Here is a 24,628-nt window from a genome sequence, read left to right as displayed (position 1 = left end):
AGCAGCATTTATAGGACTTCTCCACCATAAACATACTTTGTCTTTGTGGCAATTTTATACATCCCTTCAGTAAAGCTTTGCTCACACTGTTCTTACGGCTGGGAGGCCTGCTAGCAAATCTCCCACATTTCTCTTTTAATCCACAAGCATCACTCTCCAGCTTAAAGTTCTCCACTGAATTCCCGTCATCTTAAAATAGAATCCAATGATGAGGCCCTCCATGATGTGGCCTTTGCACTCTGACATCTTCGATCACTCTGCTACACCTCGTAACACTGGCTTTCTTTTTTTGTTGTTGTTGTTTGACATGCCAGGGGGCCTGGTCATTCCTTCTGTCTGGGCCATTCTTCCCTTTGATCCTGCCATGCTGGCTCCTGGGCATCACTCGGAAAGGCCTCCCCTGACCACTCATCTAGAAGTCCGGCGTTCTCTGCTCCTGCTCATCCTGCTTCAGTGCTTCAAGCACAACCTGAAATGCTCTTATTAATTTGTTTACCTTCTGTCCCCATATCCCGCACATTAGCTCCATAAAGGCACAGACTTTCTTCCTATGTACCTGTCTATCTTTGTATCCACAATTGCGCAGGCACACGGTAGACATAAAGTAGACACTAGCCAAATGGATGAATGAATGAACGAAGGCTGGTATGTCTCCCTTAGCATGTCAGTTTCCCTCTAAAGATATCCCCCATTCACTCTGCCTTAATAGCTAGCTTTTCCATGGCTAAAGTTCATGGCTGCGTTCCCATCGGTGATACCTCTGACATATGCTTACCTATTTATATTAAAATTTCAAGTTCCCCTTATTATTAGTATATATACAAATAGTTATAAAATTATAAAAAATAACATTTATGATTCTCTGTCTATTCCTTTCTCAGTTCCTTAGTACCACGTCAGAATGGCAGTTTTTTTGTCACAGCTATTCACCAGTGTGTATGGTGTTAACAAGACAATTTTATAACTTGGTTTAAAGACAAGTTCCTCCTTTAAAGTTCTTCCTAGTCTTTGCTGGATTCCTCCATTTCCAGGAAGAGCCCCTACTCTGATTGCTTAACCCATGGGCCAGGAACCTAGAGTTCACACATAAATCACTTCCCACGATCTCCCTTCTCTTCTAAGTCATGACCTTGAGCTACAGAGAGAGAGAGAGAGAGAGAGAGAGAGAGAGAGAGAGAAATACCATTTGTTTCCCTAAGTCTTAATTCCCTTAGCAAGACTTCAAAGTCATTTAAGAGGAAAGTGATCCCCTCTGGGGGGCATAACAGGACCCTCTCCCTTCGGGGACAGCATAATCTCAACAATTCACTTGTGCAGCTCCAATGACATACACCAGTGAGTCACATTCTTCCACTAACCTCTAGACATTGCCTTGGCTGCCTCTTCTCCCCTGGGGATCTTCCTTCCTGGAGTCTCTCTTCCCTCCTGGCAGAGCCCACTGTGGTATTAAAGCACACCAGGCTTGGAGTCAGAGGTTCTGAAGTCACATCTCAATCGTCATGTGAACTGGCTATATGAACCTGGGAAAATCCCTCAGACCTCACTGAATCTGCCTCTTCAGCTGGACACTTCATAGGCTGGTTGCAAGGATTAAGGGCAAACATGTCTGGGAACATCCTTTGTGAAGGATAAGGTGCTATTTAGCCATCAGTTGTGGCTATTAAGGTCTTTGGAGCCTCATTCTTTCTTCCATGCCGATATGGAGCTAACAGACAACCGTAAGCAGGAAGACACAGCACATCCCCATAGGAAAAATCACTTCCTGCTGAGCGATCAAGCCACCTAATTGATACTTTTTCTGTTGTAAGCATGAAGGAGCATATCTGTGCAACTTTATCCAGAACAGTCCATTGTTCTCCTCTAAAATGAGGACCCAGATACTCAGAAGGATGCCTCAGAGATAATAATCTAAAGAAGGTATAGCTGGGTTAGATTGAAATAGTCATAAAAGGTGGCTTTTTTTTTTTTTTTTTTTTTTTGTCTTAGCTGGGAGCTCAGTGCCCCTCCAGGAGGGAGGAGAAAGCCACAGGCAGCCTTGTTTTCTTCTCATTAGAAACCAAGTCCTAGCCCAGCAGAGGCACATTCCATAGGGGCTGGTTGGGTTTGGGAGGAGGCTGGAGCACAGAAACATCTTCGGTCCCCCTTCTTGCCTTCCTATAACAAAATCTCAGCAGTAGCTTAAATCTCAGGAGGCCTGGGATGAAACACCACCCAGGCCTGGCTGGACAGGAACAGACACAAGCCTGGAGCCCAAATGCTACTTGTGGCTTTTAAGAGCTTGGCATGACCCCAGTTAAGCAATTCCGGAATCCACAGAGGCTCCCTTGACTCCCCTCTCCCCACACCCACTCTCCTGAGACCTTCCTGCAAAAAGCAATGCAGGATTGGCAACCACCTCGTGCTTCCTTTTTTTCTGCCAGCCATCTGTATGTCCAAAGGAATCAGGCCCTAAGCCTAACCACAGTGCTCAGTAAATGGAGGCTGCTTTCTGATCCTTCAAGCGGCCTTACAGCAGGCAGCTAGCTCTTCCCCCCTCACTACATGAAAGAGAGAAAGCGAGTGTGTGTGTGTGTGTGTGTGTGTGTGTGTGTGTGTGTGTGTGTGTGTGTGTGTGTGTTTCCTTTTAGGCAACACAAGAAGAGTTTGATGTTTGGTTAGATCTTACTATTATATTTTAAATGTCATCTTTTAGAGTCTTTTTTTTCCAGGTTTCTAAGATTCACTTTGCCTTTGGATGGAAACTGTCTGCTGGAAAGACAGAGCTGCACTGCGAAGGAGAGTGAATCTAAGGCACGCTTAACAACGGCAGGCTCAAGTCAGAGTTGTGGAGCAAGGATCAGTCCCCAGGGTGAGTCTGAAGAGGCTGCGAAACACCCTCTATCCAGCTGGGAGTTTTGGGGCTTAGAATGTTTGGAGATGGACCCAACATCTCACCCCAGGCTCATCATTGTATAGCAGGCTTTAAGTATGCATAAATCTAGTTTTGGGGGTCATATTTTGGCTCATTGGGTTCCTGAATTTATGTGTTGGACGATATTTTCAGTAGGTATCTGAATGATATGATCCCTGGGAATGTCACCCTGTGGGATGGAGGCTCTCTGAACAAATGCTACCTTGTTTTCTTTCTTTGGTCCTTGGGGTGTTCTTTAAATTAGTTGAAGCCTACAGGCCTTAAGCTGTGAACGACTTGATAGACTTCTGCTAATATAGTGCAAGTTAGATTCAGGCACAGATAGTACCTTTGAATTGTAAGTGTGATTAATATTTGGCGATAAACAGAAGAGGGCTGGTAGCAGCCTAGCTTGTGCATACCTGGCTACCACCTGCTCATCTCCTTAGCCACATGAAAGGCTGCTGGCTTTTTTTCTTCATGACAACTCTCCATAATGGGGCCCAAGCTCTGGTCCCCGACAATGCAACTGCCTTGGAGGAAATCACCTGATTGATAGGGTTAACCAACAGTTCCTAGGAAAATGCCTACCTCCCCACTTCTCCCCATCAGCACGCCTGAGCCAGACCCTGCCTGGAGTTCTGAGAGTGGTAACCGTCTCTCTCTCTTGGCCTAAAGACTCTTCTTCTCACCAGGCCTTTGGAAAATAGCAAGAGGCAACAGAGATTGCTCTCATTTTGCTGGTCAATGTTCTTTGGGAGAGTCTACTGGGTTACAGCAGAGGTTTCACCGGTGGTAAGAAATGTATCAATCCTGTTAACCCAATGTATGCACAAACACATTGCAAAAAACAACATTTACCCAAGCTATGTGATATACACCGATATTTTCTTTCTATCCTGTGCTATTCAATTTGTTTAAAATGCTGCTCTCCACACACTAAACTGATTTCACAATCCTGTGAATGGGTCCCTACCCACAGCTCAAAGTTTGGTAGAAGAACAGAACCTGCCCTAAGTAGCTTCCAAATTAGGAGCTCAGGCTTTGACCAGATAAAAACAATGGGTTCTACTGGATTCATTTGCAAGTATTTACTGAGCACCTAGTAGGTGCCAGGCACTGGCACAGGTGCTGGGTATATGGAGTAGAATAAAGTAAACAAAGTGAAAGTCACCTTTTGATTCCTAGGCCGAGTTCAGCAGCAGAAAAGGATGCACTTGGAAAACAATGATTCAATCAGTATTTTTTAAAAAAGTAATCATGTGTATGTATGAAACAGAACTAATAATATTTCAGGATAAAACATTATGAATGACTCTTAAGGAAATTCCAGATTTGGAAATTATTTCTGATTCAGTATCCACTTGGTGTGCATTCACACTTGGCCGTAATAGCTTCACATTCTAATCAATAACATTTAGCTCTCTCCACCGATATGAATCAGAGACCCTTACTTCATGAGCACACAAATGTGGAGTGATTTCAGCTTTCTCAGGGACCACTTATTCTGAAATAAACATGAATTTCATTGACAGTCCCTTTATACTGTATGAGATCAAGTCAATATATACAAATCAGGATATGAACAAAATTGACCCCATAGCTACAAATGGTGGGGTGAAAATAGCAAACAGATTATTAATTACGAAGAGGGTTTCTGCTGCACAGGCAGTTCCTCTGTGTCAGCCCTTGTGGCTTTCCCTCACGAAGCTTCTCCCACTCTGGTCAGATGGGATATTCATATCATGGAGCAGAGTCCTGCAGTGTCCCCTGGGAGAAGCCGCATGCAAGGACTTTAACCTATGCGACATCATTTCAAGGCTTTCCACCCAAGTGCCTTTGAATTGATAACATTACACAGTGCAGAGCTCAAGTATCAGTGCTTTGAGTCTTCTGTTTTATCTTTAAAAACCATGAGAGTTTTGCACAAGCCTACACATGAAGTCCTTCTACCTCACTCCCAAAATTTTCAGGTGAAATAGAGGCTTATCTTGTAGCTTCCCATACTCTTCTGAAATCTTCCGCTAACGCCCCCACATTATTCAGGCCCCCAAGGGAAGAAGCACAGGCCTGCGTAACAGCTGCTGATATTTACCAATGGGAGGAATACCACACTCTTAGCTCCTGCATCAAGGTGGCCCTGTTGTTTCAGAGGATGGAGAGCAAAGGCAGCCATTGCTAAATTTTCTGCTGTCACCTCACGCCCAGCAGTTAACGGATTTTCATATACCCCAATGTTTATTATACAATCTTTTTGTTCCAGGCACTAAGGATTTATATTTTTAAAAACTTACATAATCCTCACTGTAACACTGTAAGGTAGATAGAGACATTATCCTCATTACACAAATAAGAAAAAGAGAGGTCGTATACCTGGGGGGAAATAGGGGTCAAGCTCACTTCAGGTCTGTCCCAACCGTGTTACACTCTTAACCACACTTCTCTGTGCCTCTGTGAAGAGCTAGGAATCTGCATAAATACCACAAAATGGCATGATATGCAAAAGAATGTTTAATTGCTAATTTCTCTTCCTAAAATTAAATTGTAAAAAAAAAATTTAAGCTCATTCTCACATTCTAGGTTTTAATAATGGTCAGTTGCATAGAAGTTAAAACATACCAGTACTCCTAGGGTTGAAAACTAGGGTTGTCTCTTAACAATATGGCAGATGTACAGGGTCACTATAGAATTAGATTTAACCTGAGCTTTGGTGCTCAAAGTGCTCAGGTGCAATAAACTGAGACTCCAAATTTTCATACCTAGGTGCCCAGCTTTCCATAGGGTGATCCAATATGACCCAGAGGATCAGGCCTTGGGGATGGGGTGTGTAGCATTTACTGAGGATGAGCAGCAATGAGAAACCATTAAGTTAAACGCCCTGGGCAGCACGGTCTCCTGACCTATCCCATGTATTTATACTATGCGTGAAGCCTGGACTATCCAGGTTATGGGCACAAGAAGGAAAAAGAGGAGGCCTAATTTGACCCTGACCCACTGTTGCACCTGAAGGCTTTACCATCCCTTATCAGCCACTGCCAGTCCAGTCTACTGGCACCTTATGAACAGTCACTGGCTCACTGCAGGTGGACAAAGACATTCCCAAGCAATAGCAAGGGGATAACCAGGGGCAAAGACCACCAGCAGCCCAGGAGTCACAATAGTTTGACAGCTCAGGCTGCCCAGCGCTCTTTAACCAACCACTTCTGCAAACTGTTGTTCATATCCATTGTAACAAAGTCTAGGGCTGCCCGAAGTCAATGTTTAAGGATATACAGCAATCGCCTCGGGTGCTTATTAAAAAATGCAGAATCCATAGAGATTCTAATTCAGCAGATAAAGTAGACCCTGGAATGTTTTCAGTAATTGCCCCAGATGACAAAGCTTCACTGTAGATAAACCTTTGTCTATCAGTTTTGTATGAAACTGTAATCATCCATATATGGCCCTGTCCTGACACTAGACTGTAAACACCATGAAGGTCGGCACTGTTTTTTTCTTCTTTGTATCTTCAATGCCCAGCCTAATACCTGGTTCACTGAATGAATAGTAGTTGAAACTGACTGTCCCCCAGAGATGAAGCTCTGCGCCTTGTCCTTTAGGTACAGAGAGTGACACATAGCATCTGATTTACCCTGGAAGACTGACAAGGCTGATCCCATCTCAGCAGAATCTGAACCTGGAATATGGCAGAATACTATTGCTTTTGCCAGAGCAACCAGGTGAAGAACAAAAAGTGAATGTGTTCCAGCCCCTCATGAGGCTTCTGAAGCTTTCCTTATGATCTGATCACAACAAAGGAGACAGGCAACTGACAACACACTAGCCCTGAAACACCGCTGGCATCTTCGTTATCAGCCTTCCTGGCTGTTACAGAGAGATCTGCTTTCAGCTCTCCAGCAAGGAACAGACACAAAACTTTAGCCTCTCTCTTAATAAGTCCTTGATTTACTTGTCTGAAGGTAAGAGGACAGTGGTGGTAGGATGAGATTTTTCAGGGTTTGCAGTGGTGGCTCTCCAGCTCTTGTGTGTGGATTACTAGGGTAAGCCCAGAAGCAAGGAGTTTTAAACCATCACCGCAGCTGACTGAGATGAAGATGCCCCCAGGCCACCGCGGGTGAACATCTTCATAGGATTATCAGCTCGAAACCAGCTGTGCCAATTTCCTGCTGGGAAACCTGGGGAGCTGGGAAAAGCAGAAAATTTATCAAGCTCTGGTAAGAGTGAACTAATTATAACTGGAAGAGTGTTGGCTGGACACAGGAAAATGTTTCCTTGGTGGGCTTGTGAGTACCTGGGAAATTTCAGGAGTGGTAGTGTACCTACTTCTCTGGAATTTCCTTAGAAATGGGAGCCTAAAAATAGGCTGAGAATTGGCCCATAGGCCCTTTTCTTTTTCCTGAAATCATCTTCTAAGTCACTGACAAAAATTGTATTTTTATTCATTTATTATTTATTTTGGATTCAGGAGGTACATGTGCAGGTTTGTTACACTGGTATATTGTGTGATGCTAAGGTTTGAGATACAGATGGTCCCATCACCCAAGTGTCAGCATAGTACCCTATAGGTAGTTTTTCAGCTCACGCCCCCTCCCTCTTCTCCTAGTAGTCCCCTATATGTCCTGGATATACATATTGTCAGCTCTACATTTCTGCCTTGTGTGTAATTTTCATACTTCATATTCCACCCTTAAGGTGTGGAGGTCTTAAGGGTGGGAAAATAAAATTCTGTTCATTATTGGCATCCTTAGCCTGGCATTCAAAGTTCCCCATGAGCTGACTCCAATGTAATTAGCTAGTTTCACGGTTTGCTTCACTGCCCACCACTGCTCTACACTCTCTCGCTCCCTCCAACATGTCACTTATGTGAGCCTCCCAGGACTGTTATCTAGCTGATACACACCAACATAACTGCACACGAAGGACTAAAACATTGAAACACTCCATGCTAGTCAGCAAACAATGGCTGTCTCACTCTCCATGAATGCCCCCATCTGCTGCTCTGGACTCTCCCCTAGAATCCGCAAGAGGTAACAGTAAATAAAGAGTTAATGCCTGGCACAGCAGGGAAGCTTCTAGGACCCTGCTGCAGCCCAGCTGGGACCTACTTGTCCATTTTGATTGTCCAAATATTTTGAATATTATCTCTGGCTTCCAAATTCCCAAAACACACATCACATTTTCACCCCTCTGGGCTTCTGCTAGCACAGCGCCCTTTGCTCCGAATGTCCTTCTCTCCAACCTTCCTGAAACCCCTCTCATAATCCAGATCTTTGGTTCAAACAATCTTCTCCATGAAGTCCTCCCCAATCCCAATCTCTCCTCTCAAAACAACTACTCCCTCCACCACAGCCACAGGCATTTTCTTCACACCTTTTTGTATAACTCTTATCTTTTGTCTTGCTTTAGTTATTTATACATATGTCCCAACAGATCTACTTCCCCCACTGCTGAAACTTGAAGAATAGGTTTAAAGGTGAAATGACATTGTTCAATAAATTTCCAGAAAGGCCGGGCATGGTGGCTCACAACTGTAATCCTAGCACTTTGGGAGGCTGAGGCGGGCGGATCACCTAAGGTCGGGAGTGCACAACCAGCCTGACCAACATGGAGAAATCCCATCTCTACTAAAAATACAAAATTAGCTGGGCGTGGTGGCACATGCCTGTAATCCCAGCTACTCGGGAGGCCGAGGCAGGAGAATCACTTGAACCCGGGAAGCGGAGGTTGCAGTGAGCCGAGATCACGCCATTGCACTCCAGCCTGGGCAACAAGAGTGAAACTCCGTCTCAAAAAAAAAAAGAAAAAAAAATTCCAGAAAGCCAGTCTTGGGCCACGTGGCAATCTCTTTAAAGCTAACATAGTCCTATATGATGAAATCCTTCCTATGCAAGGACATGCTTTAACCACTGATGGCCTTGACCCTTCCACCTTCTTGGGTATGGTTTGGAAGACTACAGGAGTACATTAAAAGGTCCAGCATCAGCTGAGTGCAGTGTGGCTCACACCTGTAATCCCAGCACTTTGGGAGGCCGAGGTGGGCAGATTACTTGAGCTCAGGAGTTCCAGACCAGCCAGGCCAACATGGTGAAACCTTGTCTCTACTAAAAATACAAAAATTAGCCCAGCACATTGGTGCATGCCTTTAATCCCAGCTACTCAGGAGGCTGAGGCATGAAAATCGCTTGAACCTGGGAGGCGGAGGTTGCAGTGGGCCGAGATCACACCACTGCACTCCAGCCTGGGCGACAGAGTGGAGTGAGACTGTCTCTTTTTTATTTAAAAAAAAAAAAAAAAAGTCCCCAAACCAAAAAACATCCTATCAAATAGTGCCTAGGACAGAGGGGCTGACAACGGGCTTCCTGGCTGTACTGACGATGCCTCTTCTGACAGACAAGAGCTCTACCTTTTCTGTGTCAAACTCATCTTCATCTGCCATGCTGCAGGACAGACCTGCTAGGCAGAGGCAGCCAGCAGACCTGATCTGACTTTAGTTTCTTCTCCAAACTGCCTTCCTTTGTCTTTTTGTTCTAGCTTCTCATTACCTTGCAGAGGCAGCATTTCAGCAATAGATTGTAGACCTCCTGAGGCCAGCAGCAGCTCTTGCTGACCCTTTCACTCTCCATAATAGCTAATGATTATAGTATCAGAAATTTATCATGCACTATTATATGCCAGGCTTTGTTCAACGCATTCAACCTTACTAACCCATGATATCCCAACTATTATCAAGTACTGTTTTGTTTGTTTGAGATAGGATCTTGTTCTTTTGCCCAGGCTGGAGTGCAGTGGTATCATCACAGCTCATTGCAGCCTTGACTTCCTGGGCTCAAGTGATCTGCCCACCTCAGCCCCCCACAGCTGGGACTATAGGCACGTGCCAACACACCCAGAAAATTTTTCTATTTTTTGTAGAAACAGGGTCTCCCCATGTTGCCCAGGCTGGTCTTGAACTCACGGCCTCAAAGGATCCACCTGCCTCAGCCTCCCAAAGTGTTGCGATTACAGGCATGAGCCACTACACCTGGCCTCAAGTACCATTATTAGCTTCATTTTACAAATGGGGAAACCAAGGCTGACAGTGGTAAAATGATCTGAGGTGGGGATTGGCCCAGCTAGGCAGTCTGGCTCCAGCATCCTTGCTGTTAACTGCTACTCAACATCTACTGTGTAGTAGGTGTACAATACAAGTCTGTCAAATATACGAGAAGTGCCTACAGGGCCTTCTTGGTTAAAAGGACACTACTTTAAGAGAGATTTTTGTAAGCACTTGACATCCCCAAACTTCCCCAGATGACTTGCAGCTATGTTCTCATCACATACATACTGTACAACCCCAAACACCAGTCACAGGGGAAGCGCAGTACACACACTCAGCTTAAGTGTATGTGGATAATAGAGATAAATGCTGTGAGTGTTTGAAGGGTCTGAGGGGGGAAGAAAGGCTTGGAAATAGTTCAGCCACTTTAGGACAATAAACTTTTACTCATTGAAGCAGAGAGACGTGTGTGAGTGCATTCATGCGTGCATGCGTGTGCAGGGTGAGTGACGATCAATGGGGAGCGAGCTGGTGGGGCATCTCTTTTCTTTCTCCTCCCTGTGGTCTGACAAAGCCTGTCTGTCTTGGCTTGCAACCATTCGTAAAGACCCCATAGCTTCCACTGGCCTCCTGCGCAGGAGGACAGGGAGCAGGGAGTCATTCATCACTGTCAAGAGATGTGCTGCACACAGCAGGGCCCGCTTTCTTCCCTGCTGCTCCTGCAGCTAGAGCTGCAAATCTTGAAAAGATGCAGAACATGCATATAGCAAATAACCATTCATCATCTCATCTCTGGAAGCCCCGGGAGAGGCCCCTCCCCATGTGAGGCTGACCCATTCTGACTTGGACTCCAGCCCCACTGGAATTTGGAACACAGGGACTTTTCAGGTGCCTAATCCCTGGCCCAGCCAATCCCCATCCTGGATAATCTGTTGAGGTTTGGGGTTAAAATTCTCTGAAATGATCCCCCCTGCCCCTTTCTCTCCAATGTCAGATTTTCAGAGTGCTTTCAGCAATCAGACTGCTGCCAAGGTGGCCCGTAATCATTAAACTATGAAAATACAAGTTGCTGAGAGGAAATGAATACCAGGTTTCACTAGGGAAAGGCCTGCTTTCTTGTGAAGTAATTATAAAATTAAAATGTGATATTTCTCTGGTGAGTCTAAAAAGCCTCCCCATGAGGTAGGTCTGTGGCATGACAGCAACATCAGGATTTACACTGGGGTGGGACTGAGAGATCCTTCTGTGTCCCCAAAATGCCAGAGACATCTGCAGGTAAATTTCCGAAGACTGGGTTAAGAGTGATTAAAAGCAGAAAGAGGGAAAAGTACTGAGTTTGAATTTTTCAATTACTCTGTAAAACTCAAGAGTCAAGCTGTTCGAAAACGCAGGCTTTCCAAGGAAGGCTAATAACGCTGAGCTAATTAGACCCACAGGCATGGCCAACATATAAATTCGGGCCCAAAAGAGGGACACTGTCCCTTTAAAAACCGCCTCGGGATCTGTGGAAAAGCTAATGAGGAGTGTCAGTTGGGGCTGCTTTATTAGGTGGTCCTCAAGAGGATAAAGCCTGGGGTTTCTGTAACAGGGCTTCTGTGCTTGATTCAATAAATCAATTTATATTAAATGCGGGTGCAGCTCTGGAATTGGCTTCATAAAGCATTCTGTGGCGTTTCTCAATCTGCTCATCCACTTCCTTGTCAGCCTGCTTGAATGCACTGTCAGAGGGCATTGAAGAGAGCAATAAAGAATAAGATAGAAGCTGTATCTATATTTGTAAAACCCAACCTGGCAGCTCCAGACCATGTGTGGAACTATCTCCAGTGAGTTTCTCTCTCCAGAAAGCGTTTGGATTGTTGGTGAGAAGCCTGATGCTGTGGGGCTGTGCCTCTCCTCCCCGAGCCAAGCTCCAGGCTATAAATGGAGAATAAAGGTCACCCCAAACACAGTGGAAAGGGTTGGAAGCCAAGCTGCTTTTAAATCATATTCTCAGGGCCTGAATTACTCCCCAAGAAATCAAAGGAAAAGCAAGAGGGACAAGAGTGCCAACAGCTGGTCCTCATCCAGGAGACAGCAGAGAGAGCTGAAAGAAGGCTGCTGGGCTGCCTGAGGAGGGCAGGTGCGCTACTGACTACAGCTGATGAAATGGGTCTCCCTTTAGTCTGGCCAGCTGGATGCAGCTTCTTGGTGGCCCAAAAGTGACTACTGGCTATAAGGTGAGTTGTTCCTAAGCACAATGACTGATGCCTCTGAGGATCAGGAAAGGGGTGTGAAGCCCACCCATCTGCTGACTCAGAGTCCGGCAGCAGAGGCACCAGAGGCCGGTGTGGCTACACCATTCCCTGTCCACAGTTATCAGTACCCATCCCACCTTTTGAAAAAACTCTTTGCTGCCAGGTTTGGTGGCTCATTCCTGTAATCCCAGCGCTTTGGGAGGCTGAGGCAGGAGGACTGCTTGAGCCCAGGATTTTGAGACAAGTCTAGGCAACATGGCAAAACCCTGTCTCTATAAAATGCGCAAAAATTAGCAGGGTGTGGTGTCACACACCTGTAGTACCAGCTACTCAAGAGGCTGAGGTGGGAGATCACTTGAGCCCAGGAGGTCGAGGCTGCAGTGAGCCATGGTAATGCGACCGCCTTCCAGCCTGAGTGACAGAGTGAGACCCTGTCTTTAAAAAAAAACAAAAAAACCAAACCAAAACAAAAAACTCTTTGCTGTTGGGATGTTGAGTTACAGAGAGCTCCTTGCACCACCCCATTCCCAACTACACCCACGCTCTTCTACTACGTAGACCCCAGCACCACTGCATAGAACTTTCTGTGATGATGGAGACGTTCTATAGCTGCATGGTCCAATTCGGCAGCCACTAGCCACATGTGGCTACTGAGCAGCTGAGATGTGGCTAGGGCAACTCGGGAAATACATTTTTAACTTCACGTAATTTTAACTAATTTAAATGGCCACATGTGGCTAGTGGCTACTGTGCTCGAGCGCACAGAGAATGGAAATTTCTCTTTGCCTCAATAAAAGTAGAAAGTGCTGAAAGGAGAAAATGGGCTAACTCCACTCTGCTCCCAGTGGAAAATCCCCTATTTGCTCATAGTTTTAAGGGAAACGGAGGAGGGAATATTATCGTGATGTATCATCAAGTTAGAATTATAAAAAGTTAGGGGCTCTAAGGGGCAAAATAAAACATTGCCATCTCTGGAATCTTTCTAATGGGATCTGTCTTTTTCGGCAGCTCTAAAAGCAGAGCAAAGCCCACCCCTGCTGCCACCACACTTAGAGGTTGGCAGCAATGGTCAGAGGAAGTATATACAAGAGACTTAGGCCAGGATTTGCCCAAGGCCCCAGAAGCTTGGCAGAACAAAGTACACAAGGTGCCTATCGCCAAATCAGGACTCTCTTTACCAAGTCAAGCATGTGATGTCAAGTTACCAGTCCAGCCTGCCCCTGAAATGAGACCATCATAACGTTAGAAAGGCTTTGCTTAAAGGAAGAATTCTGGTATACTTTGCTCATGACCAGAACCATCTGGAAGCAATCTAGCATTCACAAGATGGACTTTTCTTCTTTGGCCCTTGCTCTCTCTACAAATCCCATCAGCCCAGGAACAGCTGCTGGAGAATCTGGCCTGGCGCCAGGGGTGAAGTTTCAGCCCCCTCCCACACACATGTCCTTCTGGGTCCCTGGCTTGCTTGCCACCCCATGCGGCTGACATGGCACGAAGTACGCTGATCCTACTTGAGAAAGCGAAATAGCCAGCGGTCACAGGAGCAGAGACTTGGTGCCACAAAGCCAGCTGTGAGAAACTGCTGTTTCAACTCGGTAACATAGACACTTGCCAGTAAATTATGGCCTGAGACATCTCAGAGGGCTGCGGGTCGGGATACACGGCTCTCAAGGCAACACAATGCCAGCTACAGTGTGCATCCTGCAACAGCAGCTCAACACAAAGGGATGGGGAGGATGGGCCCCAGCTTGGGGATTCTGGCACCGGGACCAATGACACCATGCACAGGAGGTGAGAGCCAAGGGGGTGATAGGGAGAGCAAGGGAAGACTCCATCAGGAATGAACTCAGCGCTGGGGGCACTGCGAAGAGAGCGGCTTTGTAAATAGAGCCACTGTGCAAACTATCTGAGGAGAGGGGGAAGGGGAGGTGGGGGAGCCAGGGAAGAGGCCAACTGCATTATGAAGGTCCTGGTGACAATAACCTTTTGTCCTCAAAACAATTTGGGCCTGCCAAGCTGCTCCACAGTCTCCGAGAAAGCACAAGGGTGGGAAAAAAAGGATCCCCATAAAGAGGCAACAGACTCATCCTTAATTATGAGACCAGGCTTCCCAGAACTGACATCCTCTCCCACACTTCCTCCTGCAGCAGACACACCACCGAGTGCCGGCGTGGTGCTCCTCTAATGAGAGCAGGCAATTTTTCTAAGAACTGGTTCTTTTGGGATCTTCCCCAGAACCCCCACCCCCAAATGACACAAGCTCTTAGTGAGAAGTGTGAAGCATCAGTTTAACTTGAGCAATGGTCTACAGGGTCAGACTGGGGACTAGAAAAGAGACGGCCTCAGCAGCTCCTAAAATCTTCATTCCATCCTCTTGACCCTATAGGATCGTCAAGACACCAGTCCTGGTGGATAGAGGGCTCCTGCTTAAATGTACACCGAAGCTCGAAACTGAATGATCATGTCGAATTATCCTAAAGAAAAGCTGACTGGAACACTATATTAGAAAGAACCCCAACAAAGAGTCAGAAACCTGGATTCTAGTCCTTATTCTGACACATTTGCCTCAGGGGAAGCTGAGCAAACCGCCTAATACCTCTAGGTCTCAATTTGCTCACCTGCAAAATGGGAATAAGGGGGAGTCATTCCACATTTGGCAGTTTAGCACCTTAGTAAGCACCACACACTCTGAAGTTACGCTGCCTGGATTCATATCCCATTTTTTCCTCTTACGAGTTACGTAACCTTGAGCAACTTAGCTCTGTGCCTCCGTTTCCTCATCTGTAAAATGTACCTAGTTCATAGGACTGTTTTAAGAGTTAGGTATGAGGAATTAAGTAAAGCTCTCATCACAGTGTCTGGCCCTTAGCTCTTCCAGTAATTGTCAGCCCCATTACCATGATGATTAGTGGGAGATGAGGGAGAAAAAAAATTCCCCAACTAGGCATTTACTACAAGGATTAAACAGCTTTGCAGTAGGTGGACCTTTTACTTGTTAGAAGGTTTCAGAAAAACGGATTCCAGGCTAGAGTGCAGTGGCACAACCATGGCTCGCTGCAGTCTCAACCTCCCAGGCCCAAGCAATCCTTCCACCCCAGCCTCCTGAGGAGCTGAGACCATAGGCATATGCCACCATGCCTGCCTAATTAAAAAAAAATTTGTTATAGAGATGGGGTCTCCTTATGTTGCCCAGGCTGGTCTTGAACTCCTGGGGCTTAAGTGATCCTTCCATCTCGGCCTCTCAAAGTGCTAGGATTATAGGCATCAGCCACCGTGCCCAGCCTCCCATCTTTAAGTCCTAAAAAATAACTGCTAGATCTAAGGCTTTCTGCTAGAGGGTAAAAACATTTTAAAAAGGAATTCATTGAAGTTGGGGGGAGTGCTTTACGTAGGCAGTAGTCTAAATTGAATGGATGATTGATTTACTGATTCATTTATTTATTTAGAGATGAGGTCTTGCTCTGTTGCCCAGGCTGGAGTGTAGTGGCGTGATTCTGGCTCACTGCACCCTCGAATTCCTGGACTCAACTGATCCTACCACCTGTGCCTCCCCAAATGCTGGGATTATAGGTATGAGCCACTGTGCTTGGCCTAAACTGGTTTTCAATTTCTTAGGTTCTTCTGACAAAGACATAAAGGGCTTTTCTTCAACTGAAGTCCTATTTTCAAATCAAAAGTCGGAACAGGTAGGAAATGCCCAAAGATGCACATAAATCTGCTTGTAGCCAAGGTTGTGAGCCAACAGCCATTTGGGGAATTAGGCTGAAAACAAATCAGCAAATCACATCTGACTAAAGCCATTCTCAGTTGTGGCTCCTTCATTATTCAGTACCTTCTGTGAAGTTCCATACAATTAAAAATAGCCCATTTGTGGACTCTTTATCTGCTTAGGACCATGCTAATGCAGACAGAGAGAGAGAGAGAGAGAGAAAATGAGAAAGAGAACAAGAGCAAGTGTGCACACAAGAGTGAAAGAAAGTAACTGTGTGCATATAAAGTTGGATATAATCTAGTCCCTGAACTTAGCTACATTTTTTTTTAAATTACAAAACCAGGACAATCTTTAGCCATTTGCTAAATATTAAAATGTACAAGCCACTAAAAACAAAAACAAAAAACAAAAAACAAACAAAACACAAAAAGCAGAGCTTCCAGGGTTTGGAGAAAGAAACATAAAAAAACTAACCTCATCACACATTCTACTTTCAAAGAGAGGTTTGAGTGGAACCTTTACAGCCTTTGAAAGCATCTTGCCCATTAAAGTGATGATGCCTATTATCTCATTAGGAGTGCTTTTCAAAGTTAGTAACAATGAGCTGTTCTTCTCCCCCTTTGAATCAATACTAAGCATCTGCAACAAAGATGCTTTTCCTTATTACAAAATCCTAGGCAGCTATTTATCATTTGTTTTGACTACTTTAAATCTAATTTGCCTTTCTGGCATAGAAAGAACATAGGTACAGCCTTGCCTCAAGCTCAATCTGTTTTAAAAGTGCACATCAACTGTCTGCAACATTGATCTCCCCACTTCTGTCAATTATACCTCCTTTCTTCCTTTCAGCCAATACATAATTGCTGCCTGTTTACCATGTGTCAGGCACAGGACTAGGCACTGGTGTCCCCCTCAAGGAGCCTACAGACTTGTTGAAGAGACATATTTAAATAGGCAACTGGTGCTGTCAATGACTTAACCTCTTACCTTTATCCCTTGGCCTAAATCATTTAGTCTCTTATTCATTTTCATTCCTTCTGTGTTTTCTGCTTCTATCCCTCTATTTGGGCCTTGAGACCTCACATAAATGTTGCTATGATAGTTTTTCTCTGGGTATCTGAATCTGCTTTCTCTCCTAGTCAATCTCATTCCAACTTCTCTTAGAATGGCCTTCCAAAAACATCACTTTCATTTAATTCTCTTTCTCAGGAATATATAAGAGCACCCCATAGCCTCCCAGTAAATCTAAATTTGTCTGGCATCCCATGTTCCCTACCACGTTCCCTCAGTACCAGCCCCATCTGTCTCCCATAGTCTCTCCTCCTCTATTTGGTCATATTCCTTGCTGGCTTTTAGATCTACTTTTTTTTATGTGTTTACAACCATGTGGGTTCCTAACCTTCCATCTTCCCAAACTCTACAGTTCCCAGACTAAACCCCATAATTCCATGCTGAGTTACACTAGCTCTCACCTTAAACTTTTCCTGTACAAGTGCTGATTTTGCTAACTAAATAAAAATGGGTTCACAAGAAAACCCAGTCAGGGTTGGTATGATGACCCTGGGGCATCAAAACTCCAGAACTCAGAGCTGCAAAGCTCTGATAAATCCATTCATATTTTAGAGCAGGGGTAAATTCTTAGGCTTGAGAACCAGTCTCTGATGCAACTACTTAATTGCCCTGTTGTAGTGTGAAGGCAGTCACAGATCAAACAAACAAATGGGTGTAGCTATATTTTTAAAAATTATTTCTAGAAGTAGATGGGGTAGGCAGAATTTGACTCTTAGGTCATAGTTTGCTAACCTTGTTGTAGAGGAAGAAGAGTGGATACAGGTGAGAAACTTCTCTTGGTTGGCAAAGGACAACCAGAAGCCCCTTAGATTGGCCCCTTATCTTCTCTGGGTAGCTCAACTTGTTCCCCGAAGACAGTATGTACCCTGGCAGTAGATCCCTGGCCAAGTCATCACCATGGGAATTTGGGCTGTGAGCATCTGCTATTGCTATTTTGGTCAATGGGGAAGAGATAAGAAAATCTACTTAATCTACCTCTTTGACTCTTTTGGAGATATGGAGAAGAAAGGGTCCATTGTCTCATTCTCATATGGTCTCCAGACTGGCAGGAAGCTCGCTTGTTAGGACCCCAGGGCACAGGAGCAAATCTTCACCCAACAGTGCCAGGCACTGCGCTCTCATTTAATCCTTACATTAACTCTATAGTGTATAAGTACTTGTCATCCTATCTATCAGTCAGATAAAAGAAATAGATGAGTTCTTAGTCAACGTTAGCCACTGCTCCATTCTAGAAATGGTCTCGATGCTTACACAGTTGTGTTTTCGGAATACGACAACTCCCTTGACAAGAGTTCTTGTTTCAATTTGAATGTGATATTAATGAGAATAGCTCATTAACTTTAGCCTTGATAATGAACCTTCAAAGGATGTATCTTTTTATCACTTTATCCATGGAAAAATGGGCTCTAGAGGTTAAGCAATTTAACCAACTTTGCTCATTTAGAAGAATCAGATCAGGATTCAAACCCAAGTCAGTCTGGCTCAATAAACCTTTGGCCATTCTACCTCTTTAATAACCCTGACCTAAACACATAAAGCTTCATGTGTTTTTAAAGCCCTCAAATGTTTGCTGCATGTTAAGTGAGAAATCAGGTCAGTTTCATGGGGTCCAACATCCCCAAGGAGGGCCTCGAAGAAGCAGAGGGGCAAACCAAGGCTTGTGATTTGGTCCTAAGCAAAAATAGCAGAGGCAGGTGTACCCTCTTGTCTTTCACCACAAATCCTGGTCTCTGGCTGTGCTTCCTGATCCAAACTGTGTACTTGGCTGTTTATGATGGTGATGCTTCCTTCACACACACTGTGTGGTGCCGAGGCGGAGGAAGGCATGTTCTTACCAGCCTGTCATATTAAAGTCCCTGTAGAGCATCTTCTTTCCAAGCTCCTTTCTCTGTACTCTCCTTGGAAACTCCAAATGTGTGAACTCATTTCCCAGCAAGTGAGGCTGCATGAATGCCTAATAGCAAAAAGAAAAAGGAAAAACACATACACACACGTATTTAGAGAAACAAAATAAGAATCAACGATGTTTTGCAAATTGAGACAGGCCATATTTTAAAAACAAGAAAATTGCCTCATATTTTAAGTAAATAGATTTCAGAGTTTAAACATTAATAGAAGATGAGCACGTAAAAATGAATTTACAAAGGAATGTAACTTTTTCATTTGATCTGATACATTGATTGTAACCAAATGCATAGCTGAAGGCATCGGGAAAAAAGACTGAGCTTCTCTCTAAAGACTGGCTATTTAGTTTTCCAAAAGGTATATTGGTGAGATACGGGGTGAGAAAGCTCCCTGACGTGGTCTTTTCCACACTCATCTCACTTACACGCCTGGTTATCACGGCCCTGCCTTTGAAACCTGCGTGTGAGCTTCCACATAAACACAATGGCTCGAGTGCTGGTTAGGGCTGGATGCAGCAGACAGGAACTTTCTGTTGGAATCCCTCCAGTTTGCTCTGCAGTCATTTGATCATGTCATTCGAAGACTATTCTGGAGCAGATGGCTTCTCCCCCTCCCCCAAATCTCTGTTCACACTACAAGAGTCTTGAGCAAACAGCCACTTAGGGAATTGCTTTGAAACAGTCTCATTGTCACATTCAAAATTCAAATCTAGCAATCCGAGAGATGCAATGCTCATGTATTAACTTCTCTACTCAGAGGCCACATGCCGCAAGCAGACCTGCACTAGAACTTCCCCACACGAAGCTGTCCACCTGCTTCTGAGCAGCATGGTGGAACGAATCTTCTCTCTTTTCTGTCAGGGAAGAGTGGACAGAGCAAATCACAGCCTGGCAGTGTAGGAAAGCAAGGGATCCCTGCCACCAGGCAGATGGTCAGGTCCTCAGCGTATGGGTCATAGGCACCTCCTACAGCTACTTTGCTAGGACCCAATGCCGGCAGATCTCCCACTGATTCTCATGCAGGTCTGGAGGTATTAGTTAGATGTTAGTCATCCGATGCTAAGTTTTTCAGGAACCAAACGAAGCAAGCTAAGTTGTCACCAGGCTGGTCATATTTGCCCAGATATGGAACTCTGAGCAAGTAATTCTGGGCATGCTTGGGGACAGGACAAGATGAGATGAGACAGGGTGACTGAGGGTGAGCAGGAAAACTGTGCTTCCCGTTTGCTGTAGCCTCAACAGTTTCTAGGTCTGGTGGGAATTCTGGATCACTTTGAGGGGCTCTGAAAATCCTGCTGGGAGTAACCCTTGGGGTGCTGATGGGTATCAAGGAAGCTTAAATATGAGGTTTTACAGAGAGGTTCTCCTGGGAAGGAATGAAGGGAACTAACACTTAATAGGTCAGGTCAACAGTGGTGCTTTGGGTGAGAAGAATTTGGGTGTGAATCCAAGCTCTGCTTTCATAAGCAATGTGGTTTTAGCAGGTTATTTAATTTCTTGGGCCTCAGTTTATCTGTAAATGAGATTAATTATATATCTCACACTGCTGTTTTCATAATGTAATGTCTATTAATATACTTATCTTAGTTGTTTCTGCTTTCAAAAAATCATTATAGTCACTCAGTAATTATTGAATCCTATTATATCCTGAGTACTACACTCAGTGCTTTGAGAGTTCTAATTTCACCCTCTTAACAATCTTCTGGACAACACTGGCTACATCATTTGTGGGCCCAGTGAAAAACAGAAACAGGCAGACTGTGTTCAAAATTAAGAATTTCAAGACAGGGACAGCAGAGCATTAAACTAAGCACAGCACCCTCCACGACCACACAAGTCACAGGCCCATGAAGCTAGTCATGCCTACTGGGTACATACCATTTTATTCCTTTTATTTTGGTCCACCCATGAAAACTAAGGAACAAAGGCATAAGTGGGCAATGGACAGCAGCATCTGTTATAAGCCCTTTATGATCTTTCAGAACTTTCAGATTGTATCAGCATGAATACAATCCACTACCCAAGCTGGACTAACATGGGCTTAGGGGTTACCATGTGCCAGCCCCATACCAGGTAGTTGATACATCTGATCTTACTCCCCAACAATTTTACAAAGCAGGAGTCGTAGACTCGATTTACAAATGAGAACACTACATCCTGGAGAGGTTAAGACCTAACCTGAGGTCATTCGCCCAAGACTGGGTAGATCTTGAGCCTGAGCTTAATATCATGGTTATAACCCTCATCCTAACCATATGTTGGGCCTTTAACCTACATACACATTTTTACAAAAGATAGTAAAGGGGCCATAAGAGGCCTGTGATCCTTTGTACTTAGACCATGCAAAGTCTGAATCAGTAAACCTTGTTAAAAGAACTCACACACACAAAGCCACACACGGTATGGACACAAAGGTGTCTCTGACATTATTTATAACATTAAATAACTAGAAGAAATCATTGAATGAATAACTCATTAAATAAACTAGCATAAACCCAAACAAAAGAATTCTATGGTGTCACTTACAATGACGCTATACAGAATATGCAATGACACAGAGTTGCGTTAAGTGTAAAACAGCAGGTCATCAAACAATATGTGTGTGTGCATGAACTTGTGAGTGCTGGGTCATATATGCAGAGATCTTTATAGAAGACAAACATATGTATACAGATGCTCCTCTGCTTACAGTGGGGTTACAGCCCAATAAACCCGTCGTAACCTGAAAATATTGCAAGTCAAAATGCATTTCATACAACTAGCCTACTGATCAGAGCTTAGCCTGGCCTACCTTAAATGTGCTCAGAACTTACATTAGCCTACAGTTGGGCAAAATCATCTGGCAACACAGTCCACTGCAGAGTGCAGGTTGTTTACCCTCATGATTGTGAAGCTGACTAGGAGCTGCTGGCTCACTGCCACTGTCCAGCATCACACGAGAGTATCATACCACATATCCCTAGCCTGGAAAAAGATCAAAATTCAAAATCAATTTGAAGTATGATTTCTACCAAATGCATATTGCTTTCACAACATCAGAAAGTTAAAAAGAAAAAGTAGCGGTGCTTCCATTCTGTTTTGTAAAATGAAGGCTGCCCTGATTAAAAAAAAAATGTAAGTTGGGAACCGTCTGTATACAAATGAACATGTTATGGTCTGAATGTGTCTCCTAAAATTCAGGTGTTGGCAATTTAACCCCTAATGCAACAATGTTGGGAGGCAGGCCTTTTGGGAGGTGTTTAGGCCATGAAGGTAGAACCCTCCTGAATTAATGCTGCTATAAAAAAGGGCTTGGTGAGAGTGAGTTCACTCTCTTGCCCTTCCACTTTCTGCTATGTGAAAACAGCAAGAAAGCCCGTGCCAGATGCTGGTGTCTTGATCTTGGGGCTTCCCAGCCCCCAGAACTGTGATAAATTTTGTTCTTTATAAATTACTCAGTTTCTAGTATTGTTATAGCAGCACCAAACAGACTAAGGCTGTGTGTGTGTGTAAATACAGATACGTGGCATGCATATATATTATTAACAAACAGGTAAGAATCCAAAGGACATTCCTGAGCACATTTCTTAACAAACCCTGTGTCTAAGAAGGTGATGCGTGTTCAGGACACACTACCTCAAATCATAGTACCTGGGCATTTGAGGAAACAGGAGAAGCAGGCCATAGAAACTAGGAAGAATTCCGCTTACTCCTTCTCTGAAGCAAGCCATGAGACCTAGCTCACCTTCCCCGGAAAATAGATCATTAAGACCTGATTCCAGAGGGGCCCTGCACCATACCCAGAGGAAAGAAATATCACACAGGGATGCCAAGATGATGCCGAACAAACAGGCCTTGCTAAGTACCCTTACCCCTGAGTTTATTACCATTAGATCTTTTGTCCTTTGATCAAACTTCTGTATGACTGTCCCTAAAAATCCAGTTTGCCATGTTTCCTTGGGGCTTTATTTCTGAAGACATCTGTGTGACATAAGCTTGTATTAAATCAATTTGTTTGCTTTTCTCTTGTTAATCTGTCTTTTGTTTTAGGGGCATCAGCCATGAATGGGTAAGAAATCTCTTCTCCCCATACAAGGGTAAGTGTGGAGATTTCAGGAGCTTTGCCTCCTAACAGGAGGATGAGTGAGCCCTTTGATGGTGCTTTAAACCAGGGACCCTTGGGCTCTTTCTGGCTGGTATCCATTTGCCTGGGCAGCTGTGTCAGAAGATCTGTTGAGGCAGATGTCTGCGGGTTAGCTGGGAACTCCTCAACGGCTTTGATAACTGCAGGGGCCACCTACCCTCTCCCTCTGAGGATGTGCAGGTTTGAAAGGGCCTTAAACATTGTGTCACTCTGAGGTGCCTTCACACACAGAGCCTTTCATAATTTCCACAAACTGCTTGCTTTCTCCCAGGATAACAACAGGGTATGATATTTCATCAAACATATATGCCATGAGATGCACCATCATTTTATTACTTCTAGGAAGAAAAAAAGCAGCCAATTAAAATATGCATAATTCTTTCTTAACACTCCAAATTTTAATTTTATCCTTTTCATAAGAGCTGAGACCTAGACACATTTTTATTATCTATCACTATTGTATATATTTAATAAGGGATATAGAAGTGAAGTAGGTTGGCTAAGGTTTCCAAAACTTTTACATTTAGAATCCAACTGCTGTCATCATTTTTCAACTCTGAATCATGAATGTTCATAATTTTCCACACAGAAGTGTTGTGTGTTTCATGAGAGCACCAGTGACGCAGCATTTTTTAAGTAATCCACAACAGCACTGGAAGCCTCAAAGCTAAGGGTGCAGAAGTTCTTCAGCCAGCTTTACAATCGAGCCAGCTTACCTCTGACTCCCACTTCAGGAATGTGGCTAAACAAGTCTGATTCACACCTCCTCAAACTCCTCCACACAATTAGTTGGATCCAGTGATGCTTAACAAGCCCTTCACTTTTCTCTGCAGGATTTTCTTCCAAGCTGCTGGACACCCATCCCACAAAAGTTTGGTGTGTTGGGCCTCAGGACATTCTACCCCAAAATATGGCACCTTGCATTTGAGGAAACAGCAGAAACAGGAAAGTCTCTCAACTTCCCCTTGTCCCTCTCCCCTGAAGCAGGTCACAGGATCCTCATTCCAGAGGTGCCCGCCCCATATCCAGAGGAAAGAAACATCTTTAACTCTGAAGACACAGGGATACAGAAGAACCTGAACAAACAGCCTTGCTAAATTCTCCCCAGTTTATTCCCATTAGATCATACCCACTTTATCCAATTATATTTCTCCATGACTGTCCAGTCTTCCTCAAACTTAAGCATAAACATATACAAAGTTTACCTAATTCTTTAGGTCTTCAATTTCTCATAAAGTCTCCTGTGTCATGTAAAACTTATATTAAATAGATTTGTATGCTTTTCTCTCGTTTATCTTGTCTTTTGTTATGGGGGACCTTGTGATGGGTGAGGAAATCTTTTCCGCCCCTGCAGGTGTCTGCCCTTTTGATGTTCACATATGTCCAGGAGATGACATGTCATGCCTGTCCCCTGGCTGGCAGCAAAAATCCAATATAAAATTCGGATATGTTAAAAAACAAACAGGTGTCTTAGTTCTGAGGAAATACTGTCATACTCACCCCCCCACTGATACTGATGCCACACTCTTAGATTTCTCCGTCCTTCTGATTTTTCTTCCTCTGTTGCTAACTGACACAGCACAGGTGGCATGATTCATTTTCTGTCATAATCATGCTTACCATAGAAATTATAAGTACTCCGTGTGTACCTGTGATGT

General features: G+C 44.3%; 1 protein-coding gene across 3 annotated transcripts in view; it reads right to left on the bottom strand.

The window, feature by feature from the left end:
• Window positions 1-24,628, bottom strand: part of PPM1H (protein phosphatase, Mg2+/Mn2+ dependent 1H) — a 305,024-nt gene that overhangs the window by 58,433 nt on the left and 221,963 nt on the right. For all 3 annotated transcript variants that reach the window (XR_004032267.1, XM_030822307.1, XM_003252730.4), the window contains exon 6: window positions 18,779-18,897. Coding sequence is in view for 2 of the 3 variants with exons in the window: in XM_030822307.1 (XP_030678167.1) it covers window positions 18,779-18,897 (119 nt within the window). In the remaining variant the exon portion in view is untranslated. The remainder of the gene's footprint in view (window positions 1-18,778; window positions 18,898-24,628) is intronic.

The sequence above is a fragment of the Nomascus leucogenys genome, chromosome 11 (assembly GCF_006542625.1).
Source record: "Nomascus leucogenys isolate Asia chromosome 11, Asia_NLE_v1, whole genome shotgun sequence".
Taxonomy (NCBI): domain Eukaryota; kingdom Metazoa; phylum Chordata; class Mammalia; order Primates; family Hylobatidae; genus Nomascus; species Nomascus leucogenys.
The sequence above is the reverse complement of the archived record's forward strand: the minus strand, read 5'-3'. Positions and strand labels throughout refer to the sequence as shown.